The sequence below is a fragment of the Vollenhovia emeryi genome, unplaced genomic scaffold, assembly GCF_000949405.1.
Source record: "Vollenhovia emeryi isolate VEMERY1.0 unplaced genomic scaffold, V.emery_V1.0 DF939131.1, whole genome shotgun sequence".
In the NCBI taxonomy this organism is placed as follows: domain Eukaryota; kingdom Metazoa; phylum Arthropoda; class Insecta; order Hymenoptera; family Formicidae; genus Vollenhovia; species Vollenhovia emeryi.
Window position 1 is genome coordinate 2,503,021 of NW_011967235.1, and position 18,213 is coordinate 2,521,233.

The window sequence follows — 18,213 nt, forward strand, 5'->3', positions numbered from 1 at the left end:
TTCTTTACATTTTGGAGACCACGACTTCGTTTTAACACGTTTATAAAACGCAACATAACGCAAAATAATACTCACCATGCAAAATAGCGTGCAAATAACGTTGAAAATCGTGATTTTTCTTAGTAAACAATTCTAAGGTCAATATTGTATCCTCAATCAAAGAGATTTATACCTAAGACAGTTTTCGTTTTTCTTTTTTATAGATATGTTACTGTAGTTACAGCCTGAAAATGATATGTAATTTCAGTAATTTATTCCATACTATTTTAATATGTTATGTTTTGTGTTACATTTTTTAACATATGTTTATCCTTAATAAATATCGTAAATTGTTTTATCAAAACATTAAGGCCCGGTTTCACCAATGTTGTTAATTTTAAGTTTAGCTTAATTCGTTCTTTGCCTCTTTCTAAAGTAACAGTTGGAAAGAGACAAAGAACGAATTAAACTAAGTTTAACGTTATGCAACGATGGTGAAACCGGGCCTAAGTCGTTTTATTGAAGCCCTTCTCACCTCTGATCACAGCATTATCAAAAGCATTATGAAAGTAATTCAAAATCCGGAAAAGCCAAATGCAAAAGATGCCAAAAAATAACATCAAAATAACGCACAATCTGGCAAACCAAAACGCAAAAAATGCCAAAAGATAACATCAAAATGTCACACCTCTAATTATTATATGTTAAAATTTTAATATTTGCGTTTGCAAACGCAAACGATGATACATTTTATTTTTTTAAGCTTAACGGTGAATGAGATTCGTATGAGAAATAAATGTGTTATAAAGTAAAATAGAACGAATGACAGAAAAAAACAAAATTAATGGCCGTTCCGTTTCAACAATATAAACAGTTAAGAAAAATGGGTACAATTATGTAGTAGACATGAATGTAGTGTAAGGGCCAGTTTCACAAACGACAGTTAACTGCTAACCGAAGGTTAATTAATCCTCTGTCTTTTCTTAGAGAACTAGATAGAAAAAGATAGGGAGTTGACTGAACTCTGGTTAACAGTTAACCGACGTTTGCGAAATTGGCCCTAAGAGATGTTGCAACAGAGCCTCAAACTATAATCTTTCGAATCTAATTTATATTATGTATTAATTGTAAGTGTATTCTTTAGAACAATATTGCTTCAAGATATACCACTGTAATAATTGAGAGCGGGTTCCTGTCTGGAAGAAACTTTTGAGCATTACCATCGTGAAACAACTACCTTAATAGACATCAATGTGTTTTGATCGATCGGCAAAGTTAATAATATCTTCGTACGAAGTCAAAGTTCTGACCGGAAGTCCGTGGCATGACCTCATCTTCATTTTCTTAAATATGCTGCGAATATCACAAGTGATCTATCGCGTGGAAGGTTAAAAAAGTTTGTCACGCGTTCCTGAACGATACAGTTTCAAGTTCACGGATACGGAATCTGTGGCAATCAGCAGGTCAAGCTGAGTTGGCATCTTCCTGTATATAAATTCAATCGCGGTGAGGAAGCTTTCATTTCGTATTTGGTATTGGTCACCACATAACACCATGTGGTTCCCTGTCACCCTTCTCCTACTTGGTAAGTAGACACCGACTTTATGGATAGTAATACTTTCCACGTATATTTCAAATAGAATGTTCTGCATTTTAGTGAAATTTTCGAAAACAAGTTTTCGGAATTAGCATAAAATTGGTAGAATATTTTCGATTTATATAAAAATATTACTAAGAAATCTAATTTTGGCGTTTGGCACGTAGTACCTATACTATTGACCTACTCAACAAAATTAATTACTATTTAACATGTAGTAAAGCACAGTTACATTTACGTACAAAATTCCACCTTTTGTGACAACGTAATAAGAATTTCATTTCAATCTAAGACAAATTCCAATTATTACAATGTGGAAAATTTTCTGTTCCGTAGTCGGCGTGGCCGTGGCCTCACCTGATCACGAGCATGGCTGGCAAACGAACAACAAGTATCAGTACCGTGTAGAAACCCAGACACTAGCAGGCGTTTCGTTGAATCGACCTACTGGACAATATACTGGACTTCACATACAGGGCATCCTCGAAATCGATGTAAAATCGCCAGAAACGCTGAAGGCGAGTCTTCTTGATTTTGAGTATGCTCACATACGCAAAATACTCCTGGACAATCCAGAGATCCAGATAGCAAAAGGCATGCTAACTCATCGTCTGCTTCGCACGTCAGGAAAGCAATTTGAGATCAAAATAAAACATGGATTGATCCGGGATTTGTTGGTCGATCCTGATGTACCTACTTGGGAAGTGAATATTATCAAAAGTATCGTCAGCCAGCTGCAGCTTGATACGCAGGGCGAAAACGCGAACAACAGGAAGAGCACTCAGTTTCCCATAAACAGAAATTCTTCCGTCGCGTACGAATGCGTGGAAGATTCCGTCAATGGCATGTGCACCGTTCTGTATGCTATAGAGCCATTGGTCGAGAATTACCATGTATTCAGCCCAGACAGGGTACCTAAGCCACACTTACGCGGTACCGGTCGCTATTACAAAGTTGAAAAAGTGAAAACTAACGACAGATGCTCGCGACGTCAGGCTTATCATTACGATTTTAACGATCCATTACTGCAGAGAAACCCTGGTAGACAAAGTGAGCTGATCGATGTAAGTTAAATTTTAATTGATAAACTTTTTGATTTATATTTTAGTTAATAGAAATATGACGATTGTAGTTAAAGATCATAGAAAAGAAGTTTTTGAAAAAATTGTTTTATTTTGTATCGGTTCTATACTTGATTATCAAACTTCAGCAACCAATGAAAAACAGAATGATTAAATTTACCGATGAAACGTATTTGCGATCATATAACTGTTACAGCACCTGTCCATGTCTCAAGCAATTATCTCTGGCGACTTGAAATGCTTCACTATTCAATCAACCATGATGAAGAGTACTATAACCATCACTAATAAAAGAGGTGATCCCGCTCTTGGCACTGTCCACAGTATACTAAGATTACATTTAACCAAAAAAGAAAAACTCCCCGAGTCTACGGTTGAAATATTCGAGACAAATACACGAAAAAACAAACTTCAATCAACTGGAAATTTGCTGTATGTATACAACAACCCATTTTCTGAAACGGAAAATCGAAAAGAGCGTCGTCCAACCATTAGTAAAAATTCCGCACAAGCAGAATCGATGGAAATGGAGAACTTGTCTTCCGAAAGCGAATTATACAGCTGGTCCAGCAGCGAGGAACTTTCTTACGAGAAATCTCAAACGGCACTGCACTTGCCTCCGAACGCTCCGTTGTTACCCTTCTTTGTCGGTAACAAAGGCAAGTCAATCGTGATGTTTGATAAATTTGACGCTGTGAAAGAAGCTCAGGACCTAATCTCTCAAATAACTAACGAACTGCGGACTCCTAGTCAGAAATTGAGTCAAGAGATGCTGGAGAAGTTCACAATCTTGAAGAACCTCCTTCGCACCATGAACCGCAAGCAGTACGAGGAATTAGAAAACGCAGTCCTTACTAATGGCGAACATTCAGAGGATCATCTTCGTAAGAGGGATGCCTGGCCTGTCTTACGCGATGCCGTCGCACATGCTGCAACTGGACCTGCTTTGCTCACTATTGAAAATTGGCTAAAGCGCAGACAACTTGAAGGCATAGAGGCGGCACGAGTTGTGTCTCAAATTCCCAAGACCGTTCGCGAACCATCGGAGAAGTACGTCAGAGCGTTTTACGTAAGTATCCGTTTGCAATAACTCAATTAGGACCAAGCGTCTTTTAATTCTTTTCAATTAATTTTGAAATACCTATTACAACACCGATTAAAGATTATATGCATATAAATAAAAATAATTTTAATATTTATAATCTTCGTGCAGGAAATGATTCAAGATCCAGTAATATCGCAACAGAACCTGCTAAATACGACCGCGCTGTTGACATTCGCCAAATTGCTACGCAATAGCCAGACTACCTATTCGATACGTGGTGATAGTTCTATGACCCAGAAAAACAACAACGACATAGTCAATCGCTATATTCCCTATCTGGCTGATCAACTGAAACAGGCTTATCGAGAAGACAACCTTCAGAAAATTCAGACATGTATCATGGCACTGGGTATGACCGAACATCCGAAAATTATCCCAGTCTTGGAGCCGTACTTAGAAAACACGAAGCCAGCGACGAAATACCAACGCTTACTCATGGTAGCTTCCTTGGGCACTTTAGCCAGAACTCAACCCAAATTAGTTGGAACCATTTTCTACAAACTCTATGCGGGCAAAGAAGAGAATCACGAGATACGTTGCTTGGCCGTACAGCATTATATTTTGACCAACCCACCTCAAATTATGTTGAAACACATAGCGCACAGCACTCATGAAGAGGAGAACTATCACGTGAATTCTGTCATAAAGACTACCCTAGAGAGCCTTGCTGATTCGAAGATATCGGCATTGGGAGATTTGCACGACAAGGCGCGCGCTGTCACGTCTTTTTTGAGTCCCGTGAAGAGCAAGTACGGGTCTTCAGGAGGCCTCTACATAGACTTTGCAAATTCGATTATTCAGGGATTATCTCTGCAAACTGTCGTTGGTGACGATAGTGAAATACCCATGTATGCACGCGTACGTACCTTGTACGATTTCTTCAAAAATGGGCGACCCACGTTGGAAGCAGCATACGGAGTATCCAGCGTTAGGCAGCTACTAAATAACATCGATAAGCTGTGGCAAAAAGAGAGTGGAAAAGTGAACGAGAAATTCATGCGTAAAACACGCGCCGAAGAGATCGCTGAAACACTTAAGATCAAGCCCGAAAACCTGGACAAGTTGGAAGGAAGTCTTTTCCTTAACACATTATTCGGTTTTATATACTATCCCTTCGACAGTAATACAGTACAACAGGTTATCGTTAGTAAGTATTTTTAATTTTACTTCAAAATTATATTATTTTTAAAGATATAAATTATATTTAAACCAATTATTGCATTACAGTGTGGAAGAATATGTTGAAGAAGGACCACGGAATGCACTCAACGGCATTTTACAATTATGAAAGAACAGTAACCTTCCCTATTGAGACCGGCTTGCCGTTCGTTTTTTCTCTGGAGATGCCAACGCTTGTAAAACTTCACGTTAAGAGCAAAAAAGTGGAATCTTGCAATGGGTGCAGAAATGGCGTTCTTAAAGTCGTACTTGGCAGAAAAGTGCAGAAGCGATTTGGCTTTATTGCACCCTTCGCACATACGCATTACATGGCTGGTACTGACGACAATCGAATGTTGCAAATACCATTGGAGTACGAAGTCAAACTCGACATGACCCGGCAAAATCTTGAATTGAAAGTTCGTCCGAACATACCGAAAGATCAAATGGATTCTCAACTCTCATTACTGCATTATAGCACCGTTCCCTTTACTTCGCAACACGATATTTTCAATCTTCAACCTTTATGTCTTGACAACAACATGGATAAAGTATTGACAATAGGACAACAAAAGAACAAGATTGAAAAAGGCAAGCTCACTATCTGGATAGAATCTGATAGCGTAGAAAAAAAAGACATACATTTAGAAGAGGAGCTTCAGAATATGTGGGAACAAGATGACGGTCGCTATAAAAAACTGGATGTATTACTAAATACTGAAGAAGGAAGAAAGAGTGAGGTCCGCCTCAACATCGCTTACGATAACATGGAAATTCGCGATAATAAAGACGATAGTGAACAACCGCAAGAGTTGGATCTGCAAGGCATTCCTGAACCATCTTGGAAACCAAACAGTGAGGACAGAAAACTCCAGATTATGAAAACTCTCCAGAAAGGTTTTAAGTCAGGTGAAGTCCATGTAGTCGACATAACATACAATACCCCGCAGAAACAACAAGTTCTCACCTTCAGCCTGGCGCAAAGCAACGTGGACCAAAAATCCAGGATTTACGTTTATTGGAATACTCAAACGCCGAAGGAGAATCAGAACGAATACGAAGTTTGCTACGTTCAAGAATTGCAGAGTTCGCCGAGTACTCCTTTAGATTTCGAATATACGCTTCGGAACACGCCGACAGATAAATTCTGGGCTGAAATGCTGTTTGGAAGGAACTGCCAAGGAGGAGAAAAACTTCGTATCGAAGGACACGCAACGCGAAGCAACAAACTGAAGGCTGTGATAGAGAGCTCTAAATTAACCGAACAATGTCGGGAAGAGATTCGAAGAGGAGACAATGTAGGACGAGCCTGCCAGATGGCCATTGAGATTGCTGAAGTGAGGGATCTGTACCAGGTATCGTTGAAGACGGCAAACGAACATCTTCGGAGACTGGTTCACCAGAGTGTCGAAATAATATCTCTAGTTTTGAGGAAACTAGATATACGAACAGACTTCATGAGCCACCCTGATAGCAATCCCATCAAGGTAAAATTGGTGAAGGTGCCCCACGATACGGAGACTTTCATGGAAAGTCTGATGCCACTTAATGTTCAGTCCCCTCCAATGCCTATCATGGGACCATTTTGGAAACCAACAGAACGGTCACTATCTGATAGTGACGTCTGGGAGTTCCTGGGAGAGCCAGAAAATGGTAAAGTATAAAATTTTATAAAAAAGATAATTAACGTTGTTTAAATATTGAAAATATTCAATACATTAAATGCAAGTTAATGTATTGATAGTGTATTATGCGTTAATTAACAATTAGTGCTTGAAAAATAATTTACCGAAGTTGGTATTCTATGGACTCTATAGCACTTTTCATCTCCCACAAACGCGTGGAAATATATAATAGTTATTATCATATTAGTTTAACTAAAATGTGTAACTATTCATTGTCCTTATTATTTTGTCACCTCGATAATGTAACTGGATAAAGGCGTCTTATGAAATCTAATGTAAACTATTTGTAAAAATTTTGTAATACGATATCAATGAATTTTTTTTCACAGATGTGTGTACCCTTTACAACAATATGGTGGTAACTTTTGATAAGCGGACCTATTCTGTGAAGACAGAGAATGTGAGGCACGCGCTAATGGCTCCTTTTTGGTATCCAGAGATCAGAAGTGAACTTATGGATGGTTTTCCGGAAGGCATGAGAGTGTCTGTTGTAGCTGCAGATATGGCCGATGGCAGCAAGTTCCTCGTTATTCACCTGAATAACCAAGAAATTGAAATGCAGACAATGAATAATCGTATTGAATTTTCGGTTAACTCATTGCCAATTTATTTGTCGAAGGACTGGTTGAAGAACAAATGGTATCGAAATAGTGAAGATGGTAGAACTGTTTTCGAAATTATCGAGCTACCGGATGGATCGATCAAAGTTACCTCAGACAAATATGGACTTGAGGTCGTGTACAAAGTTCAATACGTCCAATTAAAGGTATGTAAAAATACAAAACTAATTAAATCAATTACAATAACATAGAAATCGTAATATATATTATATATATTACGTTTTTATTATACTATATTATATTATTGTACGAAATATATATATACATATATATATATAATAAACGTTGAAATATATTTGTCAACAGGCAAGCGATAAGTACCGCAATGCTATACGCGGTCTTTGCGGTAATTACGACTCCGATTCCAGCAACGATTTCCTCACTCCTCAGAACTGCTTATTGGCGAAGGCTGAAGAATTCACCGCTATGTATGCTTTGCTTGATAAGGATAGCGAAGGACCCGTTGTGGAAAACAGACGTAGAGCTGAGCAAGCCTATTGTCAAAAGTTAAAGCCAGACCTACTTCCTCAAAGAAACGTTATTAGCGATAGAGAAGCAGGAAGACCGTTGACAGAGGATGGGAATTGGGGCTACCATCCGGAGAAGCGTCAGAGACAAGACCGCATTCCAAAGAGACACGGAGTCTCTGAGGATGATTAGGTCGATGAGGATGATAAGAATGTCACCGTCGATCGCACGAGGGTCTTTGAAGAGAGTGAAGATATCTGTTTCACTCGCAAACCTATACCAACATGACCCTCAGGTACCAGACCCATGTACAGAACCTCCATGACATTTCATCTTTACTGTATACCGAGGGACGAAGAATCTCGAGCGTTGAAACGTCGTGTCGAACATGGCGAAAACATAGATTTTCGCAGTAAACCTACCACGTCGCACGTTCTCTTGCCGTGCGATATTTCGTTCTATTGCCGCAAAATCCGGAAATAGCGAAGTGATATACCGATGATACATACTTAAGTGGGAAACGACTTTTTCTTTTTTTATTCTGTTCTTTTTTAGAAGGAATATGTTCTGCAAATATGTTCTTTTACTAATTGCAGTAATGTAAACAAGAATAAAGCTTTTCAACGTAATTAGTAGTGATACTAATCTTTTACATACCCAACCTGTTCGAAATTGATATAATTCCTTTAATACCTGCATTAATTAAAATCATTACACATTACACATTATATTAATGATCATCTTTATTAAAACAGTTAAACAGCGGTTAAACCCTTATTTCAATCTCTTTAGATAATCGGAGACTATTCATAGATCGCGATAAAGTGGAGATAAATCTAGTTTGACAAACAAGTTGTGATTATCGCGTTTTTCTTTTTGTCCCAGGTGTTTTTTATCTCGACTATCAAAATGCTTCACTCTAACTCATGATCGTAAAAATTTCCGAATTTTTTAATCAAATTTCCGAATATAGACAATTTAAAGCTTAAAATCTTGTGTGAAATATATCCCATGGTTTTACGACCACTCGCTACTGGCAGCATCTCGCTCTCGTACCGCAGCACTTACCGTTATAAAGTAAATTACTTCGTTCGTTTTCTATTTCGGAGTTGCTTGCTTCGCGCAATGTGCGACTTACACGAGTTTGCAATGTCGTCGTATTTTACGTATCCTAAAAGAAACTGTGCGTATAATATAAATATCATATATTTATCTTACATTGACTTGACAATAAAAACTACAATTTATCGTGCCAGATTCGTTGTCTCCACAATCTTTTCAATACGCCATAAACACAAATGCCCCACAACAATTAAGTTAAATAGATTACAAGTTCTACAAAATGTAGACGAGGTATAGATATGCAATTATAAATTGAAAGTAAAAATAATACTGGATAATGAGTAAATGAATTAAGTTGCATTTTGATCTCCCTTCTATGTTGTAATAGGAAATTTTTAGAAAAAAGTGACATTTTAATAATTACAGTTACAGGTCCATTTTGGTAGTTTTCTTTTATAATTCCGTTGCAATACACAAACTCTTACTAAAATATTTATATTTATAGTAACCGGTTTTCGTTGTTAATATAAATAACGGATAATCTTCTAGTATTCTCTCTTTTTGAAAAACTGATACATTGAGAGAAAGCATATTGTCTTATTTTTCAAAAACAGACCACACTTTATCCATTGTAAACATAAGAAATTGTAATCGTTTCTAATATAGTTTTCAAACTGATTTATTAATAATGAATACTCGGCAATCTGAATCATTATTTTCTGGCGAAGTTGTTATTTGAAAATATGATGTGTGGCACGATCTTGTCTTCAATTTTCTAAGTACACTACAATTATGGTGTGTTACTCTCAATCACACTCGTTATACTGCGGATGTACCAAGTACAATTCTAGTACGTACAAGGTTAAAATAATTTATCACGTGTCACGGAACAATGCAGTTTTAAGTTCAAGGAATCTAAATCAATGAACATCGCGTCGCACAGGTCGAGCTGACATTACATACGAAGTATATATAAGTCTGTTTAAGAGGAACGAGCTCTCATTTTGCACTCGGCATTATCCGCGTAATATCATGTGGTTGTGTGTGACTTTTCTTCTAATCAGTAAGTAGGCGTCAATATTATAGAGTTACTGTAAACTTCTACGCAAATTGTACTATCATTTTTCATCTTTTAGTGTGTGTCTAAAAGAATTATTTTTATTGCGTGATAAAGTGATTAGTGTGAAATTTGAAATCTCTACATATCATTTTTCTTATTACTACGATTTATCTAAAATTATAGAAGTTTATTCCCTTTTCAATAATTCCACAAATTTGTTACCGATAAATTAATATATTATTAATTTTATTATTAATTACAAAATATTAATTTATATAAAATGTTATATCCTGCAAATGTGTTTGCATCAAGATAACATACGTGTATAGAAAAATAGGAATTTTTATAAAGATACTATTACAGATGAAGAAACTGTGCGAGGAATATGTCACAGAAAATATTTCTTGATATAATATCAAATATATATGATGTAAAATAATATAAACCTACAACAATAATTTTGAGAGAAGTGATAACCTAGTAAACATTACATAATTAACAGTTAAGTAACATCAATATCGTAATTTTCCACTCAACGATGTAACTGTGATGCACAACATGTATTATATTATTGAACAGAAAATTATAACCATGTAGGAAAATTAATAAACAACACAACTGGTCAATTTAAATTAGAGAAATTGATTGCCAAAAATCTTACCTCAGCCAGGATTTGAACCTGGACCTCCCTACAGGCGGGTGTCTCACCAATTCAACCACTGAGGCATGTGGTAATACTTGTCGCAATAAACAGTCTAATGATATCTTCGCGTCTATTTTTCGACTTTAGAATTATAATATTGATGTTATGTAACTGTTAGTTTGTGTTTATTGGGATGTAACATACACAAACTGCGTTTCATTGAAAAAGTTTTACCTTAGACTATGCTGTAATTATTGTAAGAAAAATTAACGAATGCAAAACATACGATATGTACTAGTTTTAAAGTTTATATATATACATATATACTTGCGAATTAAATAATCAGTATAATAAAATTCTGTATTCATTTTTCTTCATTCACATTTTTACACATGTGCTGTATATTATTTATTAAAATATGCTTATGAAAAATAATGGCGCTTTCTTTCGCCAGTTGGATCGGTCATAGCCGATCACAACAATGCTTGGGAAACAGGAAACGAATATCACTTTATTATCCGAAGTCGGACACTGACGGTCTTAGACAAGCTAGCTGGTCAGTTTTCTGGGATTTTCATCAACGGTGACGTCACCGTTCAAGTAAAATCGTCAGACACACTACGGGCTGTGGTTTCTAACACGCAGTATGCTCCCGTGCACAAAGTATTGCCGGAAGGTTGGGAGTCTGAGATCACCGACCTTGAGTATCAAGAGCTTTCCCTGTCGGGAAAGCCCTTTGAGATCAAGCTTCAGAATGGAGTGATTCGAGATGTATTGATCGATCAAATTGTCCCTACCTGGGAGGTGAATTTGTTGAAGAGTATCGTGAGTCAGATGCACATTGACACGCAGGGTGAGAATCGGATGGTATTCAGGGACACGCAGTTGGCCGACAACAGCCAGCCCTACGGTACATTTAAAATCATGGAAGACTCTGTCGGTGGCAAATGTGAAGTCCTTTATAATATTACGCCACTGCCTGAAACTGTTCTCTCCGACAAACCAGAATTAGTACCCTTGCCAAATCTTCGCAAGGATGGTCATCATATCGATATCATCAAGACGAAGAATTACTCTAGATGCGAGCAGCGAATGGCGTATCATTCTGGTATCGTCGGTAAAATGAATTGGAAACCGGGATCCAACGATGGTCCTCTCTCGGTGAGTTGAATTTTATTAATTATCAGTCGAATCGACGGTCAATTTGACGGTGTCGATGTCGATTCGACATCGATCGACGAGTCATTTCTCACTAGGTGAGGTCAGGTTGCGCCTACATCGCGTAACTTTAATTCTAGCTCAACTCATACTCTTTGTCTCTTTCTAAGGGAAACAGAAAGAGACATAAAGTAAGTTAAGCTAAAGCTAAAGGCATGTGACGTTGGTAATATCGGAACTTAGAGAGTAAAGTTTAGACTTAACTTCCCGGTTTGAGCCCCGGAAGATAAATTTTTATCTGATTTCAATACTCTGTAAATATCTCAGTTCAATTTATCAGAGAGAAGTAATTTGACACTATCACTGTTATACACCTAAATACAGGTTTGAGAAGTAGCTCGCTTCTTGTAACGACGTTAAAATTACAGCAGGGTTAAAAAGTAACTCGTTACTTGTAACGAAGTTACAGTCACAGTTACTTCTTTTTGGCAACACTAACTTAACTCCGTTACCTTCTCTCCAGCTATAACTGTAACTTAACTCAGTTACGTTAATAGTTACTTTATATATTTTTGAACCTCCACAAATCGCATAGGCCTTGCCTTTGCGCATAAGCGCCTCCGTAAAAGCACAATTCATTAGCTATACATTGGCTAACATTGGTTAAACATCAGTTATGGTGGCAGTGCATTGGCCAAAATTGTCCCAATATAACACCAATATTGGTCATAAAATAAATGTAAATATACCACTGATATTGCACCTAGCTGATTATTTATTATAATATTGGATTGATATTGAAATTGTATTGGCCAAGATTGCCCAATAAAATTGTAATATTGAATACAGAATAAAGTCTAATGTAACGCCAATGCTTTGTGCTATCCGGGCTTTATCGACACTTCATATTACAATTCAACTGCAGATTTGATATTTTTATTTTCATTACAAGAAAGTAACTGCAAAGTAACGATTCGTTACTTTTTGAGTAACTGTAACTGTAACGCGTTACTTTTCAGAATTGGTAACTTGTAACCGTAACTAGTTACATTTTTAACAAAAAAACTATAACTGTAACTAGATACTTTAATAAAGTAACTTTCCCGATCCTGTCTAAATACTATTCCTACAACATCAGATTGTTCTTCCCTGATAAAGTGAATTGATATATTCACAAAACGTCGGAATCAGAAAAAGAATTTACGCGACTCAAACCCAGAAGCCAAACCTAATATTGATGTAAACACCTCACTTATCAAAAGTAAAACCTACTTATGCAGTCATATATTTATTACAGAGATCATCTACGAGTCGTATTGTCATATCGGGAAACCTAAAACGTTTCACTATTCAATCGTCCATGACGACAAACGAAATATTTATAAGCTCTAAAATAGACGAGACATACTCTGGCGCTGTCTACAGTAGAGTAAACCTAACTTTGGACAGAAAGAGCACTATCTACAATCCCATGCCTGTATCCAACAATCTCATGTCAACCGGAAACTTAGTGTACATTTACAACAGTCCGTTCTCCGACCAACGCACACCGCGTCGTTCGAGTGACATTCGAAGCACTTTGGCAGCTCGGTCCGAGAGACGCAGTTCTACCAGTTCTAGCGAGGAAAGTCACAGCGACGATGACAGCAGCAGCAGCTCTTCAAGTAACTCGAACAGCGAAGAACGTGATTACTTGCAACCTAAACCGAAATTAGACGAAGCTCCGGAGAGCCCGCTATTGCCTTATTTTGTCGGATACAAAGGTAACAGTATCCAGAAGTTCGAAGAGGATTTTGCTGCGGTAGCGATCAATTTAATCAGTTGGATGACCAAGAAAATCGAGTCCTACGGGACTAGCGACTTCAAAATGGCAACTCAAATACAAGAGGAACTCTTAGAGCAGTATGCAATTCTGGTTAGACTGATGCGTACCATGAATGTCAGGCAGATAACGGAAGTAGAGAGGAAACTGTCCGATACGATGGCCCGCGACTCAACCGCCAAAACGATAGAGGACAAGAAATTAGCAGACCAAACCATGTGGGATATCCTTTACAACACCGTTGCACATGTCGGAACTGGACCCGCTCTCATCACCATAACAAATTGGGTAAAAAACAAGAAACTCGAGGGCATGCAAGCGGCAGATATTATTTCTCGAATTCCCAAAGCAACACTCACACCTACGCCAGAGTACGTCCAAGCGTTTTTCGTAAGTATTTCTTATATTGATATATTTCAAAACAACGTGTAACACACACATACACAAGGCATCGGGAGATCTTTCAAATCTTCGAACGTCCAAATACTTATATTCAATTATGAAATATACGTAGATGTACGAATTAATGTTTTATCACTGTGTAGGAACTGATTACTGATGAACAAGTAAGGAAACAGAAATGTTTGAACACAATCGCACCTTTAGCATTTGCCGATTTGATTCGTCACATTCAAAGCAACAAGGCATCCAGCTACTATCCGGTCTACAGTTTCGGTCGTATGGTCCCCAAAAATGACAGGGCACTGCTTCAAACGTATATTCCGTACATGGCAATTCAACTGAAAAAAGCCATCGAGGAAGGCGACAATCCTCGAATTCAAACATATATTATGGCATTGGGTAATTTTGGACACCCGAAAGTACTTTCCATTTTCGAACCGTATCTGGAAGGTAGCGCACCGATGTCGAAGTTCCAACGTTTGATGATGGTCGTATCGTTAAATAGACTAGGCGAAAACTTCCCGAGACTCGCCAGATCTGTCGCTTACAAGATCTATATAAACACGATGGAGGCCTACGAATTACGTTGCGCAGCTGTCTACGTCATAATGAAGACCAATCCACCTCTGAACCTACTGCAGCGAATGGCAGAATTCACTCATCAGGATCAAGACAAACAAGTAAATTCTGCTGTCACGACTAGCATAGAGGGCCTCGCTAATTCGAAGCAACCGGAGTTGCAAGAACTCGCTAACAAGGCGCGTATCGCTAGTAAACAGTTGAAATCTTCCACTTACACTGAAAATTATTCTCACAGCATGCTTCAGGAGATAACTGTCGCCTCCTTAAACATGGTTCAAACAACTCTTCTTCAAACGATTGGCAGTGACAACTCTATGACGTCTAAAGGCGTACAGTTTAATGTACAACAATCTTTCGGTGGCTTTAATTTTCCTTCCGGAAAAGTATCATATGAAATATCGAACATCAGAGAACTGCTAGATATGTGGTACCACATGCCCTGGATGATGCAAGATAACTCCGAAAAGAAATTGATTATTAAAGAGACTATTGAAAAGCTTGGCATTAAACCCGACGATCCGGAACAGATCGAATGGAATATCTTCGGAGACTCCTTATTTGCAATACATTTCTATGCCTTCGACAATCATACGTTTGAAGAACTCGCCAATAGTAAGTATTCTAAAATTTATTTTAAGGATAATCACTGTAGATATTGCCATCAATAAGCATAATATATTATTGCTATATTACAGTGTTCGCAACGTATGTTAAGTCGTTCAAGTCACCCCGAGTTTTTGAAGCCAGAAACTTCAATTATCTATACTATTATGACATGACGATGGGATTCCCGACGGAAAGCGGCCTGCCGTTTGTTTATACATTAACGGTACCAAAATTCACAAAAATTGGAGGTGGAGGATCTCATATAACTGGAAGCTCGTCAACGGGCAGCTTTATGGAGGTAACAGTGGCGGGCCATTTCGTAAATAGCGAGAAGATCCAAAGCAGAATTGGCTTTGTCGCGCCTTTCGAGCACAGACATTATATTGCTGGTATCGATGTCAACCTAGAGATGTTTGTACCAGCTGGTTTATCAATAAGTCGCCCACCGGAGGAGAAGAAATTTGTGTTTAAGATGCAACCGCCCGAATATAATCGATATGGCACGGGACATTCATTCGTTCAACACAGCGTCGTTCCTTACACCGCAAGACACAACATTCTTTCCTTTAAAACTGATCCCAACAATGACATACGCGTAGTGAACACGAAAGAACCGCATGAAGCAGGATTTGGACAAGGCAATTTAATATTCACGATAGAAAGTGATCACATTGAAAAGGAAGTCTCGAAGAAAGGAGGAATTGAAGCTGCTGGAGAGATTGTTAATGTGTTCCGTAAAGGTGGCGCTTATTACAGAAAATGCCTTGCAATGTTGCATTTCCCGAGTTCACAAGTAAATATAACTTGGGACACTTATATGATGTACGATGTCAACGCCAGTTCGGAGGCAACAATTCCTGCAATAATGGACAAACAGCCGGAGAGCGAGGAGAGAAAAGAGCAATTCCTAAAGGAAGTCAGCAAAGATGTAAATGCTTCCACCAGTTATGTCTATGACATAAGTGTTCTTAATGAGGGTATTAATTACGTTTTCACCCTTGCTTTGGCAAATAGTCGCGCAGATAACAAATATCAGAGCCTTTTATATTGGAATGCTCAAGATCCACGCAGTAGAGAAATCACCGAGGAGTTTTGTGCTCTTGGACACACAAAGTTATCGCAAAAAATACCTTTGAATTTTAACAAAGCAATGAAGGAGACACCGAAGTATGAATTTAAAACTGAGATGCGAGTTGGAAATTGTACGAACGGAGAGACGATGACACTCAAAGGAACTTGGACTCGTACCGATGGTGCCAAAGAGAGGGCAATGAGGTCTGAGACAGTTAAGAAGTGTCAGCAAGAGATGAAACAAGGCAATATTTGGCTGCCAATTTGTCAGAATGCCAGCAAATTAATTAGACAGAAAGATCATTTGCTGGTGTCACTAGAGATGGACTCGATGCACTTCTATATGCTTGCCAACAGTCTCATCCTTAGCATCAAAGCATATGTGAACAAAGATTTGGAAATTTACGCAAGCGAGGGACTTACTGACAAAAACACTGTCGATATGGATATGAAATTGCTGCCAAATAATGATACGATCGTTTCCTTACGTACATCAAACCTTGGCATTACGTTCCCTCTGACAGATATTTTTGAGCAAAAAATGGACCCTTCAAAAGTTCTGAATAAACTGTTCGACGTCGAACCAGAAGGATGTAAGTTATAGAGTTTGTAAAAATTAACATTGGAGTGAACATCTCGTAAATAAAACAGTATTCAGTGCACTAATAGCATATCAGGCATTATGAAAACACGATAATATTCGTATTGTAATGGTCATAAATAATAATTTTGTTTCATAATTACGATTATATTCGTGACGTCGATACCTTTTCTTAAATTACCATTGAACATGAAAATTGGACGAAATTTCATACAAAATTATTTTCGTATTACCTGTACATTGAACTAAACATGAGACTTTTATCTTTGCAGCTGCGTGCGTTCTCGACAAAACTCAAGTTGTTACTTTTGACGAGAAGGTCTATCCTGTGAAATTAGGGAACTGTTGGCACGTGATAATGACCACTTATCCAAAACGGGATCCCAATAATCCCGGAGAAACTTTGAGCATCCCGAAATATATGAGTACGATTGTCATGGCACGAGAAATGGATGATGGCAGTAAACAGATCCGAATTATCTTCGGCGATCAAGAAATTCATCTGCAGAAATCGGGTAATCGTCTCGAAGCTACGTTTAACGAACAAGTAGTTCTTTTCACAAGCAGTAACTCTTCACATTATGAGAGCTTCCGAGAAAACACCTTCGAAATCTATCGAATTGACGATATGATCGCAATTTTCTCAATTGAATATGAAATATACGCTGTATATGACGGAGAACGTATCCTGCTTCGTGTAAGTAAGAAAAATTAAGCAAATTGTGCATAATTAAAAAATTGCATTTAGTATAATAGTGAGATACATCAAATTTAACTGTAATGAAATATTTTTGTTAGCCAACGTACCGATATCTCAGTGCCGTACGCGGTCTCTGTGGCAACTACGACATGCGATCTGGCAACGACTTCATCGTCCCTAAGAATTGTATCTTGACAAAGCCCGAAGAATTTATTGCCACGTATGCTCTAACTCAGGAAAACTGCCAAGGACCCGCCTTGCAGAACAAACGAAGAGCCGAACAATCCACGTGTATTCCGAGGTCGAATCGTCCGAGCGATGTCATCAGTGACATAGAAGCGGGAAGATCTGGGACGAGGAATAGAAGATGGGGCTATCATTAAGACATATATTTCAAGGAAATTATCGCAGTGATGGTCGTGTTGTTTTATTTATCAAACCTCAAGCGTTGCCTACAGAAAAAAGTTGATAATATATAATAAAGAAAGTTTCCTACAATTCAAGTACAGAAACGAGCAAAACTTAAACCGAGAGATCTATCTTTATGTCGAAAACTTTCAATGTTGTTATAATAAATTCTTTATTTTTTATATATGTATTCTTTATAAATTTTTGCTATGTTGCTAATTGTAATCATATAAATAATAATAAAGTTATGTTTTCAATGTTATTAGTAACTTGTTTTCTTTTCAGAAGTACGACACGTCATTAGGTAAGAAATTAAATTCATAGAAATTATTATATCTATATATATTGAAATTTCAACTGAAAACACAATTAGATTTTATGCAATTAATTTGAACTTTTATTCA

The 18,213-nt window shown here is 37.7% G+C and overlaps 1 protein-coding gene across 1 annotated transcript; it reads left to right on the plus strand.

Moving 5' to 3' along the window:
• The first annotated feature begins 1,463 nt into the window (after positions 1-1,463).
• Positions 1,464-17,993, plus strand: LOC105568228. The gene is made up of 14 exons (XM_012023699.1): positions 1,464-1,564; positions 1,913-2,640; positions 2,855-3,727; positions 3,872-4,910; positions 4,991-6,574; positions 6,936-7,372; positions 7,533-7,884; positions 9,685-9,819; positions 10,914-11,620; positions 12,915-13,829; positions 13,985-15,035; positions 15,119-16,693; positions 16,974-17,398; positions 17,500-17,993. Exons 1-14 carry the CDS (start codon positions 1,534-1,536, stop codon positions 17,782-17,784), a joined length of 10,137 nt encoding a protein of 3,378 aa, XP_011879089.1. The 5' UTR covers positions 1,464-1,533; the 3' UTR covers positions 17,785-17,993.
• The last annotated feature ends 220 nt before the right edge of the window (positions 17,994-18,213 follow it).

Excerpts from the sequence above, each read along its gene's own strand:
- LOC105568228 (XM_012023699.1), top strand. The coding sequence starts at position 1,534 with ATGTGGTTCCCTGTCACCCTTCTCCTACTTG. Across the intron at positions 4,911-4,990 it reads AGTACAACAGGTTATCGTTA|TGTGGAAGAATATGTTGAAG; the intron begins GTAAGTATTTTT and ends ATTGCATTACAG. Across the intron at positions 6,575-6,935 it reads CCTGGGAGAGCCAGAAAATG|ATGTGTGTACCCTTTACAAC; the intron begins GTAAAGTATAAA and ends TTTTTTTCACAG.